The sequence below is a fragment of the Antechinus flavipes genome, chromosome 5, assembly GCF_016432865.1.
Source record: "Antechinus flavipes isolate AdamAnt ecotype Samford, QLD, Australia chromosome 5, AdamAnt_v2, whole genome shotgun sequence".
In the NCBI taxonomy this organism is placed as follows: Eukaryota; Metazoa; Chordata; class Mammalia; order Dasyuromorphia; family Dasyuridae; genus Antechinus; species Antechinus flavipes.
The window spans coordinates 180568504-180595450 of record NC_067402.1 but is presented as its reverse complement, the minus strand read 5'-3'; the positions used below and the strand labels follow the sequence as shown (position 1 = coordinate 180595450).

Here is a 26947-nt window from a genome sequence, read left to right as displayed (position 1 = left end):
GTTTCGTGATCTGTAAAATGAGATGGCTTCTAAGGTCCCTTCCAATTATAAGTCTATTCTATGATTCTATTATTGCTATGAGATAAGCATACTAAAAATATAAGCACTTTTAAACAAGATTTAAATAAATTCAGATATACCCTAAATATGATGTATTAAGAGCTACTAAAATATTTTGGGGGGTACACATCTAAATTTATGAGTCTAATATTTAGGAGGGAATTGTCCTTAAAAAAGCATGCTGTGGTACAAATGCCAGAGGGGGAAAAAAATCTATGTTATATAGATCATGGGTTACGACAAGCATGGCAACTTTTTATTCTTTACCAATTAAAGATATTGATATTGAAACTAGAAAAGCCTAAGAAAATGTTGATTTTTTTTTTTAAAGATTGTACTCAAGGAGTAGATTTTAATCTAACAGAAAATCTTGGAAATAGTTGAGATCAAAATCCAGAAAGGTACAAGATCAGGAGAAAGAACAGGGGAGGCAGAAATGACTTCTAAGTGGATATTTGTTCTCCATTTCTTAGACCCCTTTATATCTTGTTCTTAATTAGTAAAACATTCCATATGTCGTGTTGTTATGGTGCATCCAAAGATATTCAGGTTTGCCTCTTGAAGTAATAGATTTCGTTAATGCACCTGCAGCTGCCAGGAAGATGCTAGGGAAAGAGAAGAGAACAACCAATGATCTGTAGCATTTCATTTTCTTTTACATGGCAGTGTGAATTACAATAGCCTATTTCAGTCCTTTTCTATAGGATCGAGGGTAGTCTACTTTTCTTTATGTTCAACACATTTTCCTTAAACTAGAAGAGTTTGGATTTCTCTCTGTGAGCTTATTCAATAAGAATGTTTGCATTTCCTTATACATTTACTCGAGCTTTCTCATGATAGGGTGCTTCCAAATACTTTAGGGCTGCTCTATTAATGGTTCCATACACGTGGCTCAAGAAGTTCAATGAGCCAGCTTCACTACGTCCCTTATGGCACAAAACATTCCAAACTCTGCCTTGAATCTTGGTGCTACATCTCTAGATCTCCCAGGGTGGAACACAAGCACAGACATACCACCTTTGCAGGGAAGTATTCAGGATTCCTGGGTTCTTTAAATCCCCAGAATATAGTTAAGTTGTTATACTGGAAATCAGCGCATCAGATGACTGCTGGACTTAAAAGTTTTTTCCACACGAATACATTCTGTGACATCTGCAAGAGTTCTAGATGTTGCTGAGTAAAAAGCATTATGACATCATCTGGAAAGTCAGAACTTTTCAGACTTTCTATTTGATGATGGATTTTCATAAAAACTTCTTGAACATTTAACATGTCAATTGGGAAGATATCCCTTATAATGTTCTCTTATTCTTTTGCTCATACTTAATTTCATTATCTTCACTTTCCCTGCAAGAAAAACAATGAAGAACCTTCGCTATGAAGTGAGTAAGAAAAACAAAGAAAAGGCCATTCAAAATTTGCTAACACAAGCCCCTCCAGGAGAATTTATAAACAGTTTTGATGACCTTTCTCTGCTGGTTCAAGATGAAAAATTAATGCGACGACATGGAGAATGGGCAGGTAACAAATATTGCAAAAAATATTTTGTACCACTCAACATAGATGGACATCAAGTGCTACTTGCTCATCACAACGAACTGGGTGATCAGCGCTTTTTTGACTCTCATACCAGACTTTCTTTCAAATTTGATGTTCTTGAAAATCAGTTGAAAGACATTGAAAGTCATGGTGTTTTACGCAATGAAGCAGAATGTCTGAGAATGGTGGTATCTTATGCTTTAAAAATCTATGTGAGTAAACACTTTCCATCAGGAAATTGCAATGTACTTAGGAAAACCATAAAAAATAAAGAATTCTTAATAGCCTGCATAGAAGATCATCATTACAAAGCTTCAGATTACTGGAATGGCCTTTGGAAATCAAAATGGATTTTTTCAATAACTCCATTTCTCACCCAAGTAGTAGGGTCAATTTATGTGAAAGCACACTTCTTTAAACAAGTCAACTTTCATCTTGATATCAGCAAGGATGTAGAAGACTGCTTGGATGTGGTTAATCAAGCTCAGCTGGCTTTAGGTTTTGCCAAGTTTGTAGAAGAGCAAGAAAACAAATTCCAAACTGCAATCATAGAAGAATTCCAGGAGCTAGCAATTTCATTGAAAAAAATTTTAAGAAGAGATCTCCCAGTGACCCGTACTTATATTGATTGGCAGAGAATAGTAAATGATATGAAGTTGGTGATGTATCCTACCCTTGGATATGTCAATTATTCAAAAAATGCATTATGCCACTGGATCACATAAAGGATTTGTTCCTGGAGATGGGCTGTTCTTGATTGGGTCATTGTAAAAGGAGAGTGCTGTTCTGTTTTGCTTTTTTTATTTTTTTTCTCGAAAAGGTAAGCATTTCCTAGAGTATATGTATCTAAGCAAAGCAATCAAAGAATAAAGGGGACAGACAATTTGTAAAATTATAAGAATTTTCTCACATCAAAACCCTAGTGAAATCATGTAACATCCTGGAGAATGAAGTCCTTGTCCAGAACTAGTCCAGTAGAACCTGACTTTGGTGCAGACAGTCTTCTTACTATAATATAAATAAAAATCTCTTACTTCTGGTTCACTGTAGCAAAACAATGTAAAATTCAATCTTCCATCTTCACTAAAACCTGATCTACCAAATGTCACAGTATTTACATTGTACCTGAGTTCCTTGTCTTTGGTACCCAATCTCTCTTTGCTTTCTTTTCCTTTATTAGGCATCCTAAATTACAATTGTATTTTTCCAAGGATATTTATTAAGAAAAAAGACAATAGAAACAATCAGTAATGTTTCTGTTGGATCATATCTGTAATTTTATTGGTATAAGGAATTCCCACTGAGGATCAGTACCTGCTCTGCAACTTGGAGTCTTAATTGCTTAGGGCACTGAGAGAATATGTGATTTGCCCAGGGTCACACAGCCAATTTCTGTCAGAGATAAGACTTGAAATCTGGTCTTTCTCACACTGAGGCCAGCTTTCTATCCATTATACATATCCCCTTGCATAAACAATAATAGCTACCAAAGTTTCAGATGATCAAAAGTACATAAAAAATTTGATGTGCATTTTTGCCCAGAGTTCAGAAGTCACCTTTGACAAGTAGGTTGGCTTCTCAGTCTCACTTCCCACTTACTAGTTAATCTTCCCTTCCAAGACTGACTTTTGTCTACTCTGTACCTATCTTGCATGAACATGTGTAGATTATCTCCTCTGGAATTTAAGCTCATTTAGGACGGAACAGTTTTGGGGGGTTTTTTGGTATCCCTAATACTTGATTAATGTAATGACTAACATAATAAGCACTTAATAAATGTTGATTGGTTAAGTGATTTTTGCATTATGGTCTATAAATAATGTGTTTTAATATTTCTGTTTTTCTGCATTTATTCATGAGTTGTTTGTATCTTAGTACAAGGTCAAGTTTTATAAAATTACTATGCAATACTGAACAAAAATTACTGCTTAAGCAATTCAGTAATTATCAAAGGTTGAGCATATTTAATCTTTCTAATGCTTAACTTCTTTTATGATGGTATTCATTATATTTGTCTAAGTATAAAACAAGCATGTTGAAATACCCAACAATTATTTATTTACTATCTGTGATAGGACTACCACAAAAACTTCCTACTTCTCCTCTCCTTTCTCCCACTACATGGATAAATTTTCTCCAAAAGGTGACACAGTTGACCTCAGGATCTGATTGGTTTTATGCCTCCCAGATGCAGTTTTCTGGTAGCCTCTGGTGGTTTTGATTTGCTTTCTGATTATCCCAGGGCAAAAAATGTCCCACCACTTGAAGTTATCTGGGCCCCTTTGACTTAGTGGAATTCTAAAGATCATGTAAGTCACCACATCCTTAACTTTTTTATGTTATTTTCCCTTTTCTTTTTGCTTGTATTCATTTCGCCAGTGTTAAGCCCAAACCTAGTACATAGTAAGCACTTAATGAATCTGTAATGTCTGGACTTCCCTTCCCTTATACTGTTAAAGTTCATCCTGTTCAAACACAAACCTTGATTATCCATATCATTATTTTCCTCTCTTCCTCACATGCTGCTGAATTCTCCTGGAGGACTGCACAGCCATGATGAATTGACACATTACAAATTTATATTTATATTATCTAATGGCTGTTGAACCTTCATTGCTTCACAGTAATCTTTTTACTCTTTTCTGATTATCACACACAAACCTCTTCTTCTCACAAACCATTCTCCTTCCTCCAATTGCCAACAGAGAAAGATCTGTATTTTCTCACTCTTAACTAAAAAAAAAAAAAAATTGAGATTATTTGTTATGAATTCCCTCAGTTCCCCAATTCTAAACCTCAAATCACCTTGAGTGTTGGGGATAACTCTTCTCATTGGTTGATCCTATCTGAAAGGAAAAGGTTTGCTTCTTGCCAAGAACTTCTCTTCTAATTTTGCTGTTGATCTCCATAACTGTGGGAGACACTGGCACAGAACTGCCCAGCATGGTGCACCTTCATCACAGAAGATGCTGTGCTCTATCAGCAAAGCAGAAGTGGAGTAACTCAAGAGAAACGTCAGATTTAAAGAATCCACTCCAAATGTTCACATGGACTATTTGTGTCCAACCTGGTGTAGAACATGTTAAACTCCTATTAGTCTGATCAGCCACAGGTGGACACATTGTAACTTGATTCTAACAGAGTGATGTTATTTTGATCCTCTTCAGAAACAAAGAACAACAGCCACCTTCTCCTTTTCTTTCTCCTCCTCCTGCCTCTCCCTCTTAATTCCTTCCTTCTATTCCTTCTCTTCCCTTTTCTCTTTTTTCCTTCCTTTTCCCCTCTTCCTCCTTCTCTTCCCTCTTCTTTCCTCCTTTTGCCTTCTCCTCCTTTGACTTTTCCTCCCCTTTTTCTTTCTCCTTTTATCTCTGTATGTGTCTTTCCCCCTCTCTTTCCTGTCTACCTTAATGATCTCAGATATTCGCATGGATTTAACTATTATCTACATACATTCAGATGACTCCCGAATCTATTTATCCAGTCTTCATCTTTATTCTGAGCTTCAATTCTGCATCACCAACTTTATTAGACACCTCTCCTATGTAATATTAACATCTGAAACTCATCAAGTCCAAAACAGAATTCTATTTCCTCCCCAAATCCACCCACTTCTTAATTTCCCTGCTTTTACTAAAGTGTAACTATTATCCTTTTTGTCACTGAAGCCCACAATCTTGGAGTCATACCTAGCTCTTCTTTTGTCTTTACAATCTTTCCTATTATAACTCTACAACCTTTGTTGCATTTATCCCATCCTCTTTACTCACACAGCCAACATCAGAGCCCTCATCATCTCTCATTTGAACTCTTATAGTGGATTCCTCATTGATATCTCTGCCTTCTGTTTCTCTCCGCTCCAGTCCATCTTCCACAAAATTTCCAACTTGGATTTCTTAAAGTGAAGTCCTATCTATGTTACTCCCTTGATCAAAAGCTTCAGTAGTATCTCAAAATAATGAGGGACTTTTTTTGCCTTTAAGATTTCACTAATCTGGATCCCACCTTTATCTTGTTTCCTGCCATTCACTCTGTATCCCAGCCAAACTGGCAAACTTGCTATTTTCCATGCATGACATCCTAGCTTGTACTTTTGCATGGGCTGTCTTCCAGGCTTATAATGGTCTTTATACTTATGTCTATTTCTTGATATCCTTCAATCCCTTCAAGGGTAAACTCAAATGCTACCTTCTCTTCAAGACTTCTTTTCTCATTCTCCTTATCTCTGAACCTGTCCCCAAATTATTATATGTTACTCTGCGTTTTTCTATGCACATGCTGCTTCCCTCCAGTAGAATGTAAGCTCTTTTATGTCTCCATCAACTCTGTTTTTATTTTTTATCTTTGCATCTCCAGCTGCTAGCACAGTCCCTGACACACAGTAAACACTTGATAAATGCTTCTTAAACTGAATTGAGTTGTCCAAGAAGTGCCTCAATGATCTGTGCTTGCTCCTTGGTATCATTTTATATTTTTGCATAAAAATATAGATGATAGCTTATAGAATTTGCAGATGAAATAAAAAAGGAAGTTTAGCTAATAATTTAGATAACAAAGATAAGCAGTCATATTGGGTCAATAAACTTAAATTTAATAGGGATAAATGTGGTCTTACTCTTGGGTTAAAAAAAAAATCAACTTCCAAAGTATATATATAGATACATATATATAGATATAGATATAGATATATAGATTTAGAAACTGTCCCTTCTCTCTTTGTACTCCTACCTCATGCATCTCGGATGCATACAGAAGAGAACTAATGTATTCCAAAATAGATTTCATTTGATTAGAAGAAAAGAAATTATACTAAAGGCCTTAAAAGTTAGGATAACTATAATATTCCTCTGCCTTTCAATTCTTTTCAAGCTCCAAACAAACAAACTTCATTTCTTTAATTATAAAGTATTTACAGCCCATTCACATATATGCATGAGGCTGATTTCTGAGTGATGATGCAATGTAAATGAAAATGAGTAAGAGGGTGAGAATTTCTGTGTGTAGCTAGGTAGAACATATAAGAGAAGGGGAAAAACAAAGTTTGGAGACAGCATCTGTGAATATTTAAGAAAAGAAAGCCCCTATGTCTTTGTGTGTTTGGCTAGAGATGGCTGGACAAGGTGGGATTGTCTTCCTAGAAATTAATAAGTATAGGTATTAAACAGAATCTAGAAAGATAATTAATTTTGGAATGTGCTTCCTCCTTCTTGATAGAGGGCTAATGAACTATGGGTATAAAATTCTGTATATTCTCTTCCCTTAATCCTTATGTTGAGGTAATTAATTATTTTACCCTTTCTCCCTAAAGGTGGCAGAGAGAGATAATTATATTAAGGGATGACAAATCAGAGGTGATATAAAAATCAAAAAAAAAAAATTAACCTTTATTTTTTCTTTGAGAAAAGGATACATATAGAAATTCATAAGCACATACAAAAAAGATTGTGTGAAAATATTTGGGACAGGAGACTGGAGGAACCTCTCAGAAACACAAATAAGACTTAAAAAGCTAGATGATAAAAGGAACAAAAAAGAAACAGAAATGATTAAAAAGTACAGGCCTATAGTTTTATCTATAAAATTAGTTTAATGTTTGAGACGTTTGGTCTTCAAATAAACTACTCTTAAGTATGATTTGTAAATGTACATATAAAACTTCGTTTAAAAAAAAATCTTTCTTTTTCTGATAAATGTCTCCTGAAAATGGGGGCGGTAAGAGGGGGAAAATGAAATGCAAGGTACTTGTCATAATTTTCACTTGACATGTGATTTGGTTAATCCTACTCACTTGACTATGTTAACCCCACTCACTTTTCTTTTAAGAGAATGTATGTGTTAGGCTGAAATTAAATATAAATTATTAATGAGATTTTTTTCTGGAAAATGACAGTGTAACAAAAATGAGTTTGACACTTTTCAAATAGATATTGGAGATGGCTTTTGAGCCCTTGACACACAACTACATGTATTCTTAGAATGCCTTAGAGTTTTTGACATAAGGTTCAGACAGTAATAGACTTGATCTTTGGCATCCAACTTAAATTTTACCCCATAATTCATAACTCTGTAGGATACCAAATATTTCTTTAGACTATATAATTGCATAGAGAAACAAAAGCTACTATAACAAAATCCCACACAAACATAAAATTTAAAAAATACTTGAGGGCTCAGCAATTATGTAAAAAAAGTCAAAAAGGTGAAAAAAATATTTGAACAAAAAGACACTAGAGATCATCTAGTCCAATCCCCTCATTTTATGGAAGAAGACTAATTTACTCAACTTGTTATTAACAGATCTGAATTCAAAACCAGGATCTGAAAGTACTCATGCAAGATGTCCCCTTAATCTGAATATCAAATATCTAAAAGACATAGGAGGCTATATAGATGAAACTCTCTTTCTTCATATTCTTTTCTCATCCCCAGCTTTCTTAAGGCAACTTAAAACAGAAAAGCCTATAGGTCTAGAACCTTGTCATTAGTTTCAGGATTAATTATCTATCTTATTTTTGAAGGGCTTTAATTTCATTCTTTTTCTTCCAATCAAATGAAACTTTTTCTGAAATGTATTGTCTTTGTATGTCTGTGGAATAGAAATGATAGGATAAGTTAGAATCTTCTAGTCTCTCTGAATTGGTTCCCTGATCACTTTGATTCAAAACCTCAGCACTAGGTTCCCAAGACTGAGAAATGCTGCCATATTTAAGGATTTAAGGAAATGGACTTTCCATTCATTTATTCTTTCATTCATTCATTCTACTTCTTATAAAGTACATGATGCTTTATAAGCGGTATTAGCCATTGTTAAGAACCATATAGTGGATAAAAGAAAACCCCTAATGGCTTTCTCAAGATAGAACATCCCACTGTATACCTTCCCCACTCTCCCATTGCAGAGTTCTTCTAAAGCCTCAATATCGTGGAGAGGCTTTTGCTATCCTTCTCATTTCCCAGGCCTTTTCCTGGCTTCAACATTTCAAAAAAAAAAAAAACAAAAACAAAAAAAAAACTACTGTCTCACTTTTTCAGCACTTGGGCCTTCCTAGCACTGGAATATCCAACCATCTGTGCAGCCTTTTCAATATGGACCATCCTGCTGAAAGACTTGCCCCCTTCTCTTCAATGCTAGACAAATCAGTTAACTTCTCAATGTTCTAGGCAGCCCTACAAAACTATAATTTACAGAAAAGGTTCTGATCTGTATGGGTTGAGGGAGGCTCTTCACCTCAGAGTTCCCTATACCAATGAAATTACAGACCCTATCCTTCTCTGTCTCACACGAGTTCAGAGTTCAATTAAGGAAACAAGACTTCAACATATAAAACAATTAACAATGCATATAATATATTTGGCAAATGACTGAAATCTTTAAAGGACTCATTCCAGAACACACTAATGTGCCCTAACACTTGGGAAGCAAACCTGGGCTAAAAACTAGCAGTCAAGAATTTGAATTATAGCACAGGTTTTGCCATTTATACCAATTTCCATCCCTTTGTATTTTAGAAAAATAGTAAATAACATCTTATTGATAAATTTACTTTCTCAAAATATATTTAAAATGGTGATTTAGGCTTCTTAAATCTCTAAATGTTGAAAATTCTTCACCTTTCTGATCATGGAAAGAGAAAAGAACTTCCTAATGAAACCCAGAGATAACATGATTCTGGTTGTGCAGAAAAGGAAAAAAAAAAAAAAAAAGACTTTGCAAAATTTTGCATAAAATTATATAATTGGCTTTATATTTAAATTTTCATTAATGATTTGATATGAAGGCATATCATATTTATTATTTCTTCTTAACTTACTAATGAATTAATGCCTCAAGTTCATTAGTATGAAAAAGTCATTTCTAAATGACTATGTGATCATAAAGTAATATTGTAAAACTAAGTGCACTTCATCCATTTGGTAATGTTATTTTTCCATGTAGAATTTATAATTGAAAATTTGTTCTGAAGTAACTTCTGGAAAATTACCTACTGTTTCCATTAATATATTCTTGTTCAATATTCAGTAATTCTTTTAGTAAATCCAGTTGTTTTGCTAATTAAGATTCCATTTGAAATACATGTTTATTTAAACACATTTTTTCCCTCAAAAAGTCAGTTTCAAGTCATGTCAATATTTCTTTTTTAATCTATATACTTTTTGCACAATATTCTTTTATGTCATCTTCCAAAATTTGATTCCTTTTTCAGGTCTATTTGAATCAAATAGTAAGAGAGCCAAATCATGACAGAACTTTTATGAGACAAAGGTGAAGGTGGTAGTATATTTGCCACGGGGAAAATATTAATGAACACCTCCTCTTCCTGAATATTTTCTTCTCCTGATATTCCTTCCTCTCTAGATTTTCACAATAGTACTCTTTCCTGGTTTATTTCTTAAAATCCCATCTGTCTCCTTTAAAGGATCATTTTTTTCTCTCCTTCAACTTTGGGCATTCTCCATAGCTATCTTGCAGGCTTTCTTCTCCTTTCTCCACATTTTCCTTCTTCCCTAGTTTCTTTCCTAACCTTCAGTAATCCATAAGGAACTGCTTATTGGATAGTTTGTCCAATACAACAGGCTGTATGTCCCATGAAGCACCTCAATCTCATCATGTTCAAAATCAAACTTATGATTTTCCCACCAAACCCACTCCCACTGCTCTGGCTTCTATTTCTGCAGAGTGCAACATCATCTTTATAGTTATTTAGGTTCACAGTCTCGGCATCCTTGATTCCTCACATATCCAAGGAACTGCCAAATTATGGCTCCCACAACTACCATTCCCTTGTCACTACTCACACAACCACTGCCCTTTAAGAGTTCAGTATCTCATTGCCTCTCAAATGAAGTATTGCATTCCTTCTAATAGCTCTCTCTACCTCAAGTCTCTCTTTACTCCAATCTCTCATCCATATAGTTGCCAAAGTAATTTTTCCAAAGTGTAGATTCCCTATTCAATGAACTCCAAAGGTTCCCTATCATTTCTAGGACTAAATATTATATAAATATTAAATTCCTTTTTGGAGACCTACATTCCTTATTCTGTAATACAAGAATAAAAAAAAAAATGACTTCACTATTGTGCTCTATGTTCTATTAAAGACCTTGTCAGCCTCCTCCACATTTTCTTTATAGAGATTACTCAGATATGTATAATAATAATTCTTGAGCAAAATATCTTTGACTTTTTCTGTGTGGGTATTCATTCCATAAAAACATATGATACACTCCCCTTTCCCCCTTACTAACAAGTTTCATTTGTAAATTCCTACAGTCAAAACAACTTATCACCTGGGGGCCAATTCTCTGATGATGAACCTTTCCCAGTTGACTTGGACTCAAATGCTCAATTTATTCAGACAATGCCTTAGCCTAAAGTCACGATTATACCAAAATGAGTCATCAAAGGATGATTGCCATGAAGGATAATAGCAACAATGGCAATTTGTTATATGTGTATAGTCTTTTACCATCATTTTAAATAAAAATTAGCAATTTACATGACTTTCAAAAGATATGAAATGTGAACAGAATAGAACTAAAAAGGGGGGGAAGGATAATGATTAATGTTAAATAGTTTAATTCAGACACTTAGAAATAACATGAGTCTAATGTGGTAGCATTTTCTATTTTTATCTAGTTTAATAATAATAATAATAACAATAACAATAATAGTTAGCATGTTTATTGTACTTTTAACAAAATATATTACCTGAGTTATCTCTTTAGATCCTCACAAAAACACTGTTTGATAACAGATATTACTTTCCCACATTTTACATATGAGGAAACTAAAGCCTTCCCCAGAATTATACATCTAATCAATTTCTATGGCAGAATTTGAATCCAACATTTTAACTATTATTCTACCAACCTGCCTAAATAGCTCTGGAATTTAAAAAAAAAAAAAAAAAGGCTCTAGCTCTTTCTGGACATGCAATGAATATGGTGTCCCTGTTTTTGGAATTATATATCAAGGCAATTATTGTCAATCCATAGGTAAAGCCTGTATTCAAATGTGGATCAAAAAGCAAAAGGGGGAAGGAAGGGTGAAATGTTTAGAAAGCAACAATAGAACACAAAGCACCTGACACTTAGTGTTATGGCTCTTCAACTTCCTTCCTCTAGCAATAGTCCTATGTTTACTTAAACATGGGGCTATTGGAAAGAAAGTTCTCAAATCATCTGAATTCAGCTGACCTGGGCTAGAATTCCATATCTTTGCTACTTCCTACATAAGGGCTCTCTTTGGGCCTCAATTCTATTATTTATAAAAATGAGGGGATTTGACTAGACATTCTTTAAGGGAATTCCTTACTCATTCATTCTGTAATTCTATGTCTTAAGCTCTTTTTTCCCTGACCGTACCAAGATGAGGAGTACAAAGGAATATTTCAATTTAGATGACCAACAAATGGTCTGCTCTTTGCAATGCCATCTCTAGAAATCAAAGAGATATCCTATCCATTTTACTGATAGAGACTGAAGATAATGAAAAGAATACATCTACCTCCAAAGCAGAATTTTAATGAAATTGTCCATTTTCATTGGTGACAGTCACGTGAAATGGAGACTTTGCAATAGTAGATAGTCAATAAGTTCTACTAAATGTAATTACTCAAGTCCCTTCAGAACATATGCGAAACAATGTCTTTGGTCCTTCTGTACATGTTCTTTATAAGGAGACATATTAAAATAACATGTCTATGTGCCAAAATCTCTTAAGATGAGTTCAAATCTCCATTTTAAAACCTGTGAGACAGTAGTAACCTCCTGGAAACAAGGCTACCCCTGGGCTTCCAAAGGTTTTCCTATTGATCACTGGACAAATGCCAGGTTATATAGTAATAGGTTACTCACTCCCTCTGTATCACTGAGACAGCATCTGAGTCAGGTAAGTCAAGTGAGATCCTTAGATCAAAAGATAACTCAAGGTCTAGATGTAGCAATTCACAATTTAAAATCTCTGTGGTTGCCAGGGCTCATGAGAGAATATAAAGAAGTATATTCTAGGAAAAACACTGGGTTATTTCCCTGCTTAATAAACTTCAGGGACTCCCTATTGCCTCTAAGTCAGTATAAAAATTGCACAGAGGTCAACATTCACAGAATGAAATAAAGCTATTGTATGTAGTAATAAAGTAACTTGTATGAGAGTATATCAGTTGATTGATGGTCAGTAAATTGAAAAGTGAGTAGGAGTTGAGGAAGTAAAGACAATAGAGATAAATATTCCTGGAGTTTGGCTTTAAAAAAGAATTGAAATATAAGATGATAGTTTCTTAATTCTTCTCAGTCACTGGGTACCATTTTAGTTATGTTTACTGGATCATAATGAAACATAAGGAAAGAAAGAGTATTTGACATTTTTCTCTAGCTACCTCTGTCACTTTCACAATCACCATCGCTGTTGCTGGGCCAATCATTTATTTCTCTCCTTAGGCTAATAGTAAATGAGATCTGTCCCCACATAGAACACTTTGCCAAGAGATTGTAAAAGTGGTAAGAGGGAGCAAGAGCATATATGCCAATGGAATACAGGCTTAGAAAAGGCCTGTCTGAGTGGTCTCAATCCTTCTATGTAGAAGAAGAAAAAAGTGGTACAGTTGGGGGCCATTCAATGTCCCTAACAAGCCTGGGAAGAAGATTTGACCACAAAAAGACCCTACCTGAGGAAGAGAATCAATGTTTATGGTAGCTACTCATAATTCTGATTGGATGCTTCCTTCAATGGTGTATTAGTGAATATTTAACAACTGACTCAAATAAATAAATATACACACACACACATTTAAGTTTGCCTACATTATTACAATTGTCTCCATAACCTTCTCATATCTAGACAATAACACAATAATAAATCAAGCCCTGTATTTGCCAATTTTTGAGGTATAATGCTCATTGTGCAAAATTTAAAAATTGGCTCTAGAAATCCATCAGCACACCCACCCCTGGACTTTCTCCCATGTCCTCCTCCTCATTACAGTCAGACACCACTACATCTCTAATGATCCTGCACCATTAGTTATCTTCATCTTCTTTATCTACTACTGAAAGAGATCCTGTCCAAAGGAGTCCATTAATTAGATGTATATCAACCACCACACAAACACATGTGCGCGCACACACACACATACACACACACACACACACACACACTGTATCCAGAAGTCCAGTTCATTTTCAGATTTAATGACTAAAGATCTAGAAATTAATTGAGAAAAAAATCTTTACAACAAATTTCTCTGATAAAGCTAGAATATCCAGGGAACTGATGCACATATAAAAGAATAAGAGCTATTATTCCCAATAGATTAATGGACAAAGGAATAAACAGGCAATTTTTAAAAGAAGAAATGCAATATTTGGACAAGCATATTGAAAAAAGTTTCATATCAGTAATAAGAGAAATTCAAATTAAATAAACTCTGAAGTTCCAACTCAAATCCATCAGACTGACAAAAATGGCAAAAGAAGATAATGAAAATTATATGAAAGCCTTTATTAGGATAGCATACTTATACACAGTTGGTAAAGCTATAAATTGATCTGGCCATTCCAGAAAGTAATTAACAGGTATACCCAGAAAGGCATTAAACTATACAAGCCCTCTAGCCCATTATTACCAATATTAGGTGCATAGTACTAAGAACTAAAAGGACTGCTCAGTACCAAGTGTATACTTAATGCTTCATCTAGTTTTCTATCTCTATCCAAAACTGTCAAAATTATAGAGAAAGGACCCATATGTACCAAAAATATTCGTAACAATACTTTATATTGTAGTAAAGAACCAGAAACAAAATGAGTATCCCTCTTTTTGAGAAATGGCTGAACAAATTATGGTATATGGATTCAGAAAAAACCTGGAAAGCCTTTTATGAATTGGTTTAAGATCAAATGAGCAGACCTAGAAGAAGAAAGTATTTATAAAATGAGTACAAAAATGCAAAAGAGATAAGTTTGCAAGACTTATCTCTGAAATACAAAGGCCAGTTATGGATACAGAAGATTAATCATCACTACGACTCCCACTTGTTGGCAGAAAAGTAATGGACAAAAGGTGCAGAATGAGATCTTTTCAGATTTGGCTAATGTGTAACTTTTTTTTACTTATTTGTCACAATTAAGGGTCTATTGGGGGGGGCGGTGGAATAGAGAGATATGTAGGAGTAAGTGTGGGTGAAGAATTGTGATTTTAAAAATAGGAAAAGATCATCAATGAAACATTTTTAATTACACAAAAAAAAGCAGAAGGAAGTTCAAACAGGGACACAGACAAGTGTTAAATTTAAAGCACTTTTAAAAATCAAGCTGTACACAATAAAGATTCACAGTTTCATATACCATCCTTTTTTTCTGTTCTTTATATATCAAAATATTCACATTTGTTTAAGTTGGTTAGTTCATTAAAAAGGAAAAAGTGTTTAAAGTAAAAGAAAATACCAAAAAATTCTTTGTTATGAGCATATAGGAATATTATATATGAATATAATCCAAACCTTCCTCCAAAAAATAAAAACTGTAGTAGATTACCTGCTATTTTCATCTTGGCACTTTACTTTCAATCTTAGCATATATACATATATATACATATGTGTGTATATTTGTGTCTATGTGTATGTGTGTGTGCAGATATATATATATATATATCTTCATCCATTTCCCATCCAGAGTCAGAACTGAGAGGAACTTCAGCAGTCATCTTGTACAGCCTAAATATGAACAGGTCCTATTGATCAACCAATAAACATTAAGTACTCACTATGTGCCAGACACTGTGGTAAGTACTAGAGGAGGAAAAAAAAAAAATCCCTGCCCTGAAGGGGCTTACAATCTAATGTACAATCTATGTACAATGTAACACACAAAAGGAAGTTGAAAAGTACGGCAAGGTAGAGAAAGTTGGTGGAAAAATCAGAAAAGTCCCATAGTAGTGCAATCAGATGAGAAATGAAATGTCCACATGAGATCCTTCCTTAAATGGATGCTTGGAATTCATATCTCTTTTCTTCAATGAGAGGAACAAAAAGGTTGATGATGTGGATTTCCAAGTCTGATGTGGTAACATCACCAAGTGATCATCTAGACTCAGCTTGAGAATCCATTATCTTTCTAGTTACCACTTTATGATAGTTTTAATTGTTAAGGATTTTTTCCCCAAATCAAGATTAAAATTTTTTGGCAATTTCCACCTACTATTTCTGATCCTGCCCTCAATCTAATCTATTTCTCCTTGAACACAATTTACCATCATCATAGTCAATAAACATTAATTAAAGACCTACTATCTTGAATATAATACTTGAACACATTATGTCCTGCATCAATCTTCTATTAACTACTTTAAACATCCCAGTTCCTTTGGAGCCAGAGGACATTGGTTTGAAGACTATTTCTGCAACATCTTATGAGCAGCTATGTGCCACAAGTGGTTAGAGCATGAGCCTGAAGTCAGGAAGACCTGAGTTCAAATCTAACCTCAGACCCTAACTGGTGGAAAAATCAGAAAAGTCCCATAGTAGTGCAATCAGATGAGAAATGAAATGTCCACATGAGATCCTTCCTTAAATGGATGCTTGGAATTCATATCTCTTTTCTTCAATGAGAGGAACAAAAAGGTTGATGATGTGGATTTCCAAGTCTGATGTGGTAACATCACCAAGTGATCATCTAGACTCAGCTTGAGAATCCATTATCTTTCTAGTTACCACTTTATGATAGTTTTAATTGTTAAGGATTTTTTCCCCAAATCAAGATTAAAATGACCCTGAGCAAATCACTTGACCTCTTTTTGTGAGGATCAAATAAGATAACGATTGTAAAGCATTTTTTTTTAATTTAAATTTTATTTTATTTTGTATTGACAGAATCCATGCCAGGGTAATTTTTTTACAACATTATCCCTTGCACTCGCTTATGTTTCGTTTTTTCCCCACCCTCCCTCCACCCCCCCCCAAGATGGCAAGCAGTCCTATATATGTTAAATGTGTTGCAGTATATCCTAGATACAATACATATTTGCAGAACCGAACAGTTCTCCTGTTGCACAGGGAGAATTGGATTCAAAAGGTAAAAATAACTCGGGAAGAAAATCAAAAATGCAAATAGTTCACATTCATTTCCCAGTGTTCCTTCTTTGGGTGTAGCTGTTTCTGTCCATCATTTATCCATTGAAACTCAGATCTCTTTGTCATAGAAATCACTTCCATCAGAATACATCCTCATACAATATCGTTGTCGAAGTGTATAATGATCTCCTGGTTCTGCTCATCTCACTTAGCATCAGTCCATGTAGGTCTCTCCAAGCCTCTCTATATTCATCCTGCTGGTCATTCCTTACAGAGCAATAATATTCCATAACATTCATATACCACAATTTACCCAGCCATTCTCCAATTGATGGACATCCATTCATTTTCCAGTTTCTAGCCACTATAAACAGGGCTGCTACAAACATTTTGGCACATACAGGTCCCTTTCCCTTCTTTAGTATCCCTTTGGGGTATAAGCCCAGTAGAAACACTGCTGGGTCAAAGGGTATGCACAATTTGATAACATTTTGGGCATAATTTCAGATTGCTCTCCAGAATGGCTGGATTCGTTCACAAGTCCACCAACAATGCATCAGTGTCCCCATTTTCCCGCATCCCCTCCAACATTCATCATTATTTTTTCCTGTCATCTTAGCCAATCTGACAGGTATGTAGTGATATCTCAGAGTTGTCTTAATTTGCATTTCTCTGATCAATAGTGATTTGGAACACTCTTTCATGTGAGTGGTAATAGTTTCAATTTCTTCATCTGAAAATTGTCTGTTCATATTTTTTGACCATTTATCAATTGGAGAATGGCTTGATTTCTTATAAATTTGAGTCAGTTCTCTATATATTTTGGAAATGAGGCCTTTATCAGAACCTTTAATTGTAAAGATGTTTTCCCAGTTTGTTGCTTCCCTACTAATCTTGTTTGCATTAGTTTTGTTTGTACAAAGGCTTTTTAATTTGATATAATCAAAATTTTCTATTTTGTGATCGGTAATGGTCTCTAGTTCATCTTTGGTCACAAATTTCTTTCTCCTCCACAAGTCTGAGAGATAAACTATCCTATGTTCCTCTAGTTTATTTATACTCTCGTTCTTTATGCCTAGGTCATGGACCCATTTTGATCTTATCTTGGTATATGGTGTTAAGTGTGGGTCCTTGCCTAATTTCTGCCATACTAATTTCCAGTTATCCCAGCAGTTTTTATCAAATAATGAAATCTTATCCCAAAAGTTAGAATCTTTGGGTTTGTCAAACACTAGATTGCTATAGTTGACTATTCTGTCTTGTGAACCTAACCTTTTCCACTGATCAACTAATCTATTTCTTAGCCAGCCAATACCAAATGGTTTTGGTGACTGCTGCTTTATAATATAATTTTAGATCAGGTACAGCTAAACCACCTTCATTTGATTTTTTTTTTCATTAATTCCCTTGAGATTCCCGACTTTTTATTGTTCCATATGAATTTTGTTGTTATTTTTTTCTAAATCATTAAAATATTTTCTTGGAAGTCTGATTGGTATAGCACTAAATAAATAGATTAGTTTAGGGAGTATTGTCATCTTTATTATATTCGCTCGGCCTATCCAAGAGCACTTAATATTTTTCCAATTATTTAAGTCTGACTTTATTTGTGTGGAAACTTTTTTGTAATTTTGCTCAAATAATTCCTGACTTTCCTTTGGTAGGTAGATTCCCAAATATTTTATGCTATCAACAGTTATTTTGAATGGAATTTCTCTTTGTATCTCTTGCTCTTGGATTTTGTTGGTGGTGTATAAAAATGCTGAGGATTTGTGGGGATTTATTTTGTATCCTGCTACTTTGCTAAAATTATGAATTATTTCTAATAGCTTTTTAGTAGAATCTCTGGGGTTTTCTAGGTATACCATCATATCATCTGCAAAGAGTGATAGTTTGGTTTCCTCATTGCCTACTCTAATTCCTTTAATCTCTTTCTCGACTCTTATTGCAGAGGCTAGTGTTTCTAATACAATATTGAATAATAATGGTGATAATGGGCAATCTTGCTTCACTCCAGATCTTACTGGGAAAGGTTCCAGTTTTTTCCCATTGCATATGATGCTTACTGAAGGTTTTAAATATATGCTCCTAACTATTTTAAGGAAAAGTCCTTTTATTCCTATGCTCTCAAGTGTTTTTATTAGGAATGGCTGTTGGATTTTATCAAATGCTTTTTCTGCATCTATTGAGATGATCATATGGTTTTTGTTTGTTTGGTTGTTGATATAGTCAATTATGTTAATAGTTTTCCTAATATTGAACCAGCCCTGCATTCCTGGTATAAATCCTACTTGGTCATAGTGTATTATCCTGGGGATGATTTTCTGTAATCTTTTTGCTAATATTTTATTTAAGATTTTAGCATCAATATTCATTAGGGAGATTGGTCTATAATTTTCTTTCTCTGTTTTCAGCCCACCTGGTTTAGGTATCAGTACCATATCTGTGTCATAAAAGGAGTTTGGTAGGACTCCTTCAATCCCTACTTTTTCAAATAGTTTATTTAGCATTGGAGTTAATTGATCTTTAAATGTTTGATAGAATTCAGATGTAAATCCATCTGGTCCTGGGGATTTTTTCTTAGGGAGTTGATTGATAGTTTGTTCTATTTCTTTTTCTGAGATAGGAGTATTTAGGATATTTACTTCTTCCTCTGTTAGTTTAGGCAAGCTATATTTTTGGAGGTATTCTTCTATTTCATTTAAGTTGTCGAATTTATTGGCGTAAAGTTGGGCAAAGTAACTCCTAATTATTGCTCTAATTTCCTCTTCGTTAGTGGTGAGTTCTTCCTTTTCATTTTTAAGACTAACAATTTGATTTTCCTCTTTCCTTTTTTTAATCAGATTTACTAAGGGTTTGTCTATTTTGTTGGTTTTTTCATAGAACCAACTCTTAGTTTTATTAATTAATTCAATAGTTTTTTTATTTTCAATTTTATTGATCTCTCCTTTTATTTTTTGAATTTCAAGTTTAGTGTTTGACTGAGGGTTTTTAATTTGTTCTTTTTCTAGCATTTTTAGTTGCAAGCCCAATTCATTGACCTTCTCTTTCTCTATTTTATACAAATAGGCCTCTAGAGATATAAGATTTCCCCTTATTACCACTTTGGCTGCATCCCATACATTTTGGTATGATGTCTCATTATTATCGTTTTCTTGGATGAAGTTATTAATTATGTCTATAATTTGCTGTTTCACCCAATCATTCTTTAGTATGAGATTATTTAGTTTCCAATTATTTTTGGTCTACTTTCCTGTGGCTTTTTATTGAATGTAATTTTCAATGCATCGTGGTCTGAAAAGGATGCATTTACTATTTCTGCCTTACTGCATTTGAGTTTGAGGTTTTTATGTCCTAATATATGGTCAATTTTTGTATACGTTCCATGAACAGCTGAAAAGAAGGTGTACTCCTTTCTGTCCCCATTACATTTTCTCCAGAGATCTATCATATCTAATTTTTCTAGTATACTATTTATCTCTTTGACTTCTTTCTTATTTATTTTGTGGTTTGATTTATCTAATTCTGAGAGTGCAAGGTTGAGATCTCCCACTATTATAGTTTTACTGTCTATTTCTTCTTGCAGCTCTCTTAATTTCTCTTTTAAGAATTTAGATGCTACACTACTTGGTGCATATATGTTTAATATAGATACTGCTTCATTATTCATTCTACCCTTTAGCAAGATATAGTGCCCTTCCTTATCTCTTTTGATTAGATCAATTTTTGCTTTAGCTTGATCTGAGATCAGGATGGCTACCCCCGCTTTTTTGACTTCATCTGAAGCATAGTAGATTTTGCTCCAACCTTTTACCTTTAACCTGCATGTATCACCCCGCTTCAGGTGTGTTTCCTGTAAACAACATATTGTGGGATTCTGGCTTTTAATCCATTCTGCTAACCGCTTCCTCTTTATGGGGGAGTTTACCCCGTTCACATTTATGATTAAAATGACCAATTCTGTATTACTTGCCATCTTGTTAACCCCGGTTTATGCTTTTCTCCCTTCTTACCCCCTTCCCCCCCTTCCCAGGATTAAGCTTGTGAGCACCACTTGCTTCTCACAGCCCTCCCTTTTTAGTATCCCTCCCCCCCCTTAGAGTTCCTCCCCTTATCTTACCCCTTTCCTTCCCAGTTACTGTATTCCCTTCCACTTAGCTTATTCCTTCCCTTTTCACTTTTCCCTTCTCACTTTTCAATGAGGTGGGAGAAGTTTCACCATAGATTGAATATGTCTAAAATTTTTCTCTTAATGCCAATTCTGAAAGCAGTAAAATACTCACTATATTCATCCCTCTCCATTCTTTCTCTCAGATATAATAGGTTTTCTTTGCCTCTTCATGAAATGTAGTACCCCCACTTTCCCCTTTTTCTGGTACAATGTCCTTTCCACATCTAGTTTCTAAAACAAGGTATACATGTATTCTTTATACATCTTTATAGCCGAAATATAGTTCTCAAGATTAATCTTTACCTTTTTAGATTTCTCTTGAGTTCTGTACTTGTAGATCAAATTTTTTGTTAAGTTCTGGCTTTTTCATCAAAAATAGGTGAAATTCGCTTACTTCGTTGAATGTCCATCTTCTTCCCTGGAAAAAGATGCTCATTCTTGCTGGGTAAGTTATTTTTGGTTGCATACCAAGTTCCTTAGCCTTTCGGAATATCATATTCCAGATCCTTCAGTCTTTTAATGTGGATGCTGCTAGATCCTGGGTGATCCTTTTTGTGGCTCCTTGATACTTGAATTGGGTTTTTCTAGCCGCTTGCAATATTTTTTCCTTCGTCTGAGGGTTCTGGCATTTGGCCACTATATTCCTTGGTGTTTTGATTTTAGGATCCCTTTCAGTGGGTGATCGATGAATCCTTTCAATGTTTATTTTTTCCTCTGTTCCTATGACTTCTGGGCAGTTCTCTTTGATAATTTCCTGGAAAATAGTGTCCAGGCTCTTTTTTTCATCATGTTTTTCTGGAAGTCCAATGATTCTCAGGTTGTCTCTCCTGGATCTGTTTTCCAGGTCTGTTGTCTTCCCCAGAAGGTATTTCACATTCTTTTCCATTGTTTGATTTTTTTGGATTTGCTTGACTGATTCTTCTTGTCTCCTCGAGTCATTCAATTCCATTTGTTTGACCCTGATTTTCAGTGAAGTATTTTCTTCACTCACTTTTTTAAGATCTTTTTCTAATTGTCCCATTGAGTTCTTTTGTTCTGTGGAATTTTTTTCTATTTCGCCAATTTTGTTTTCCAGTTCACCAATCCTATTTTTCAAGGATTTTACTTCTTTATCCACTCTCTCTTTAACTGACTTCTCCAGGCTCTTTTGCCAAGTCTCCCTCTCCTTTTCCCAGTTTTCTTCTAGCTCCCTTGTGAGAGCCTTTTTAATTTCTTCTATGAGGTTCATCTGTGCTGAGGAACAGATGATCTCCTCCTTTGGGGATTCACCTGGGGACTGTTTGTTTTTAGTCTCCTCAGGATTTGGAGTCTGCTCTTTATCTGTATAGAAGCTGTCAAGGGTTAAAGTCCTCTTCAGCTTCTTGCTCATTCTGTCTATTAATCAAAGACAAACTAGCAAAGAAACAGAAGAAAAAAAAAAAAAAACCCTTGAATGGAGGCTGCTTTCTTTGGGGGAGGGGCTGGGTGTTGTTACTGAGCTTTTTCTACAGACTGCGGGGGGGCAGCAGTGAGGCCCTAACAGGACAGCGATGGCTGTGCTGCGCCTGCGCTCTGAGATCCGAGAGCGTGCTGAGACACTGTGGGGGAGGGGTGGCCAGGTCCCGAGAGACTCCAGCTGTTTGGGGTTGTATTCTTCAGCCCCGGTGTTTTTAGCTTCTCTGCTGGGCTGCTGACTTGCTGCCGGAGCAAAGTATCTAATCCTGTAGCAAAGCTCTCCCCGCAGAGACGGCTGCGATCACTCCCCACCCCCTCTCCACTCTGCTCGGCTCTGAGCTGCTTTCTGTGCTCTCGCTGCAGCTGCTGCCCGCAGTCTGCTTCCGATCTAATAACCGTCCCCGCCCTCGCGAAAAACAGACTCCCCTTGGCGAATCTCAAGGATGGTTTCTCTTGGTAACTATTTGTGGGTTTTTTTTCAGTCGAGCATTAATTCAGAGGCATGAAATGAAATGGATAGTGAGAGAAAACTGCGGAGGTTACACAGCAGTGTGCCTCCTCTCCGCCATCTTGGCCGGAAGTCCCTATTGTAAAGCATTTAACACAGTGCCTGGTACATAGTAGTCACTGTATAATTGTTTCTGTCTGTACTAGCAGTAGTAGTAATAAGAGGAGGAGGAGGAGGAGTGGTGGTGATGATGGTGGGAGTAGTGGCAGTAGTACTAATGCTAGTAGTGGTATTGCTGTGTGATCTTGGGTAAACATCACACCTTTTTTGGATTTCAGTTCCCTCACTCGTTGGATTAGATGGCCTTTAAAATTCTGTCTAGCTCTGAATCCCTGATACTATAATTCCAGCTCAATGTGTATTCTATGTATCTCAAAAATGAAAATATTCATTGTCTACTGAATATCACTTAACCTAGAATCAAGAAAAATAAAAGTAAAAATTCAACTCTCTCACCATTTCAATTCATCTTCCATTACTAGAGTGATTTTTTTCTAAAGCATAAATCCAACCAAATTATCACCCTACTCACTAAATTCCAGTGACCCCCTATTGCCTCCAGGAACAAATACAGAATTCTCTGTTTGGTGTTCAAAGTCCCCTTTAAACTAGTCCCAGCACTCTTTGATCCTATAGCACTGATCTCATTGCTATTTTTCAAAAAAGATATTCTATTCCTATAACTCCAGATGTTTTTCTCTGGTTATCACATGCCTGGAATGCTTTTCCTCATTTCTGCCTAAGGACTTCTTTTAAGTCCCAAACAAAATCCTATCTTCTATAGGAAATCTTTTTCAATTCTAGTATCTGTTGTCTATTAATTCCCCCATATTGTATATTTCTATATATGTCTTTATTTCCCTCATCAAATTGTGAGCTCCTTAAAGATAAGAACTGATTTTTGCCTCTTTTTGTATCCCAAGTGCTTAGCGCAGTGCTTTCATATCTCTTTTCTTCAATGAGAGGAACAAAAAGGTTAATGATGTGGATTTCCAAGTCTGATGTGGTAGTTACTTAATAAATGTTTATTGACGATATGATGATGGTAAGTCTCCTATCCTATCAAGACAATATGATTCTCAATCAAAGTCACATATATATGATACTACTCCAGTATTCTAATATTTCAATTGATCTTCACTCTCATTAATGTGGTACTCCCTTCAAAATGTTAATCTCATTCCTATCCATCCTATACTCATTAGAGGGTACACTATCACTTACCTTGCTTTTGTGCAATACATTTAAGAAACTAGCAAAAGACATTTGAATATATGAGCAAATCAAGCAAACATGCATAGGTTAAGTAAGCATTTACTATGTGCCAGATACTATGCTGAGCACTGAGAACACAAATGCAAACAAAAAGACAGTACCTCTGCTCAAGGTTCTGATATTCTAATGAGAGAAGACAACACATAAAAGGAAACTGAAGGGTAGTACATCTAAATGTTTCACAGTAATAATAGTGACATGCAAAGAAAAATTCAAAATATACTGAAGTATAATCTCTCATTTTTATTGAATTGTTTTATTAAATTGTTATAATATTTTTATATAACTGAAAATGGGCATTTCCTACTTATATAATAATAAAACTACCATAAAACACTCCTTTTGGAAAAGAATTTTTTTTGAGGCAATTGGGGTTGTGACTTGCCCAGGGTCATACAACTAGAAGGGTTAAGTGTGTGAGGCCAGATTTGACCTCAGGTCCTCCTGACTTCAGAGCTGGTGCTCTATCCACTGCTACCTAGCTGCTCCTGGAAAAGAAATTGCAAGTATTATTTCAATAGAAAATTCATCTAAGAAAAACATACACTGACACCCAAAACATTAAACCTGCCTTAGGCTTTAATTCTTATACAAAATAAATTGAAGATATCTTTTGTGCTTGTTTTATTTTTGAAAAAAAAAAAAAAAAACAACCTCGTAAAGAACAAAAATACAGTACATAGATAATTATATCTAATGCCTGAATGTATAGGATTTGGTAGTGGCTCATATGGACAGTATAAGTACAAGGGGCTGAAGCCCTATATGTACCACTGATAACAAATCACTTTTCCCAATATACTCCCTTTGATTCCCTTTGACTCCCTTTACTCTACTTTCTCTATTTAGGGATTTCTCTGCTATTTGTAGATCTCTACTTAAATCTGTCATTAACCTATTTCCTTTTGTTGAAACGCATGCTTTTTTAGAAGTATTATTGTGTTTCCACTGGATTTGTAATTTTGGAACAGAGTCATTGTTTACTCTTCCTCTCCTGTGCTTTTAGTCTAGCTGAAGTCATTACAAAAATCCATACTTTTTCACAATCTCTATTATGTCCATAATAATCATGTGAACAAGGATTAGTGGCCACTATATGGCTTTTTAAACAAAGAGGGGATAAAATAACTTAAATGAATAGTCAATAAGCAATTAGGAGGAAGAGGAGAATAGTTCAGTCAGATAAGAAGCCAGTGACTTATATTGCTGACTCCAGGAACAGAATCAGCTTCTCCTAAGGTCACACTTTTCCTAAATGAAGAACAAATTATCAATCAGCTTAATGGGAAAATGAACTTTGAAATACACCCTCTTTAAGACAAGTAAAAATCAGATGGTTCCTTCATCTACCCTATAGACTTACCAAAATGCACATTGGTTTTTGGAAGGAAAAAAAAAATGGTCATTGTTTCTTAGAAGCTAATCCCCATTATCTGCTCACTAACTCTCAACCAAATGAAGAAGTGAGCCAACTTCAAAATGATGAGTGCCCTGCTCATCTGGTTGTGCCAAAGTTCCCTTTTTAATGTCGTGACACAGTTTCTCCAATTGTCCTATTTAGTTATTCTGCCTTAGGTTATAACCTTTCTCTCTTAATGTTTGAGATAAAGGTTTTATATCTTTAGGTCATAAACATTTCTTCTTAATGTTTGACAAAATAAAGGTTTATCCATTTTAGATGTCATTAGAATATCAGTAATCTCTCCCACCATTAGGTTATCCCCATCTAGGTGCCTCCCCCACTATGTCATTGTTCTTGTTATTCTATAAAAAGCTTGCTGTTCTGATACTTGAAGCTAGACAATTTGAGATGATAGTCTTGTCTAACCCTGGGATCAAACATGGATCCGTTGGTCCTAGTATTTCTCTCCATTTAATAACCTATTGAATTGGATTCTAATCTCTTGTCTTGATCAGTTTCTTCCGCATTACAATCTCTGCCTCCTTTCATCCCCATAGCGATGGGTAGCAGGAATAATGACTAATCATTTGGGTTCTAATTTCTATCTCCTAGAGGTCCTTCCCAAAACACAATACTAGAAAACTAAGTTCAAACGTCATAACTAGTGAATTCTAGAGAATTGTGACCTTAAATATTTTATCTCCATAGAAACATTTAAAGGACAAGTGTTACTTATATATTTATATGTAGCAAAGTAAATAAGATTATTCAGATCCATGTAGCAGAGCACCCTATTAGGCTACCACTGATTCATTCTCATAGTTAATTTTATCATATCAAGTTCTAGCAATACTTAAGAGCATATATTTAATTATTGACTAATAAAATCACAATCTCTTTCTCATCAATCATTTTACTCAAACCCCAAACGAGTTCATTAAATATTTATTAAGGCAACTAGAAAAACCATCTTTCTCAAAAGTAGTGGTTAGGTATGATTCAAGAAATAAAATAATTACTAAAAAACTGTATTTAAAATATTTTGGCTATGAGGCCACTCTATCAGATCATTTGAGGAAATAATTGTGCCTTTTCACTCCAGATAAAGATTTAAGGATCCCAAGAAATCATGTTTCTTTTCAAGGTATGAGTTAAATTCAGTGTCTGAGGAATTGTTCATTCATTTTCTTTCTTTTCTCTTCAGCCATCTCAACAAACAGTATATCTAAAATGAACTATAAACTGCCAGGTCCTCATCAGATTCTCTTTATATCATTCCTTCATAAAATGAGATAATGCACCTCTAACAAGAAAAGCATTTTTCCTTATCTTCTTTCTCTTTTTTTCTCAGATTCCTCATAGATAAAAGTTAAAACACAAAAAGAGTCAAGAAGACACATTAGAGACAACCAAGTTAATCTCTCCCAAACAATTTTAAAATACGGCAAATAAAATTTTGGAACATCCGGGCCAATAAAAAGGTGAAGATGAGA

General features: G+C 34.9%; 1 protein-coding gene across 2 annotated transcripts; it reads left to right on the top strand.

Moving 5' to 3' along the window:
* Nucleotides 1-1307: 1307 nt before the first annotated feature.
* Nucleotides 1308-26947, top strand: CAPZA3 (capping actin protein of muscle Z-line subunit alpha 3). Of its 2 annotated transcripts, XM_051963725.1 has the most exons (3): nt 1308-2419; nt 15268-15376; nt 26806-26947. In XM_051963725.1, exon 1 carries the CDS (start codon nt 1422-1424, stop codon nt 2322-2324), a length of 903 nt encoding a protein of 300 aa, XP_051819685.1. In that variant the 5' UTR covers nt 1308-1421; the 3' UTR covers nt 2325-2419; nt 15268-15376; nt 26806-26947. The 2 variants fall into 2 exon arrangements, with proteins under 2 accessions (XP_051819685.1, XP_051819684.1); XM_051963724.1 differs by lacking the exon at nt 15268-15376.

What these genes read in the sequence shown, in the direction of transcription:
- CAPZA3 (XM_051963724.1), top strand. Translation starts at nt 1,422, where the DNA reads ATGAAGAACCTTCGCTATGAAGTGAGTAAGAAAAACAAAGAAAAGGCC.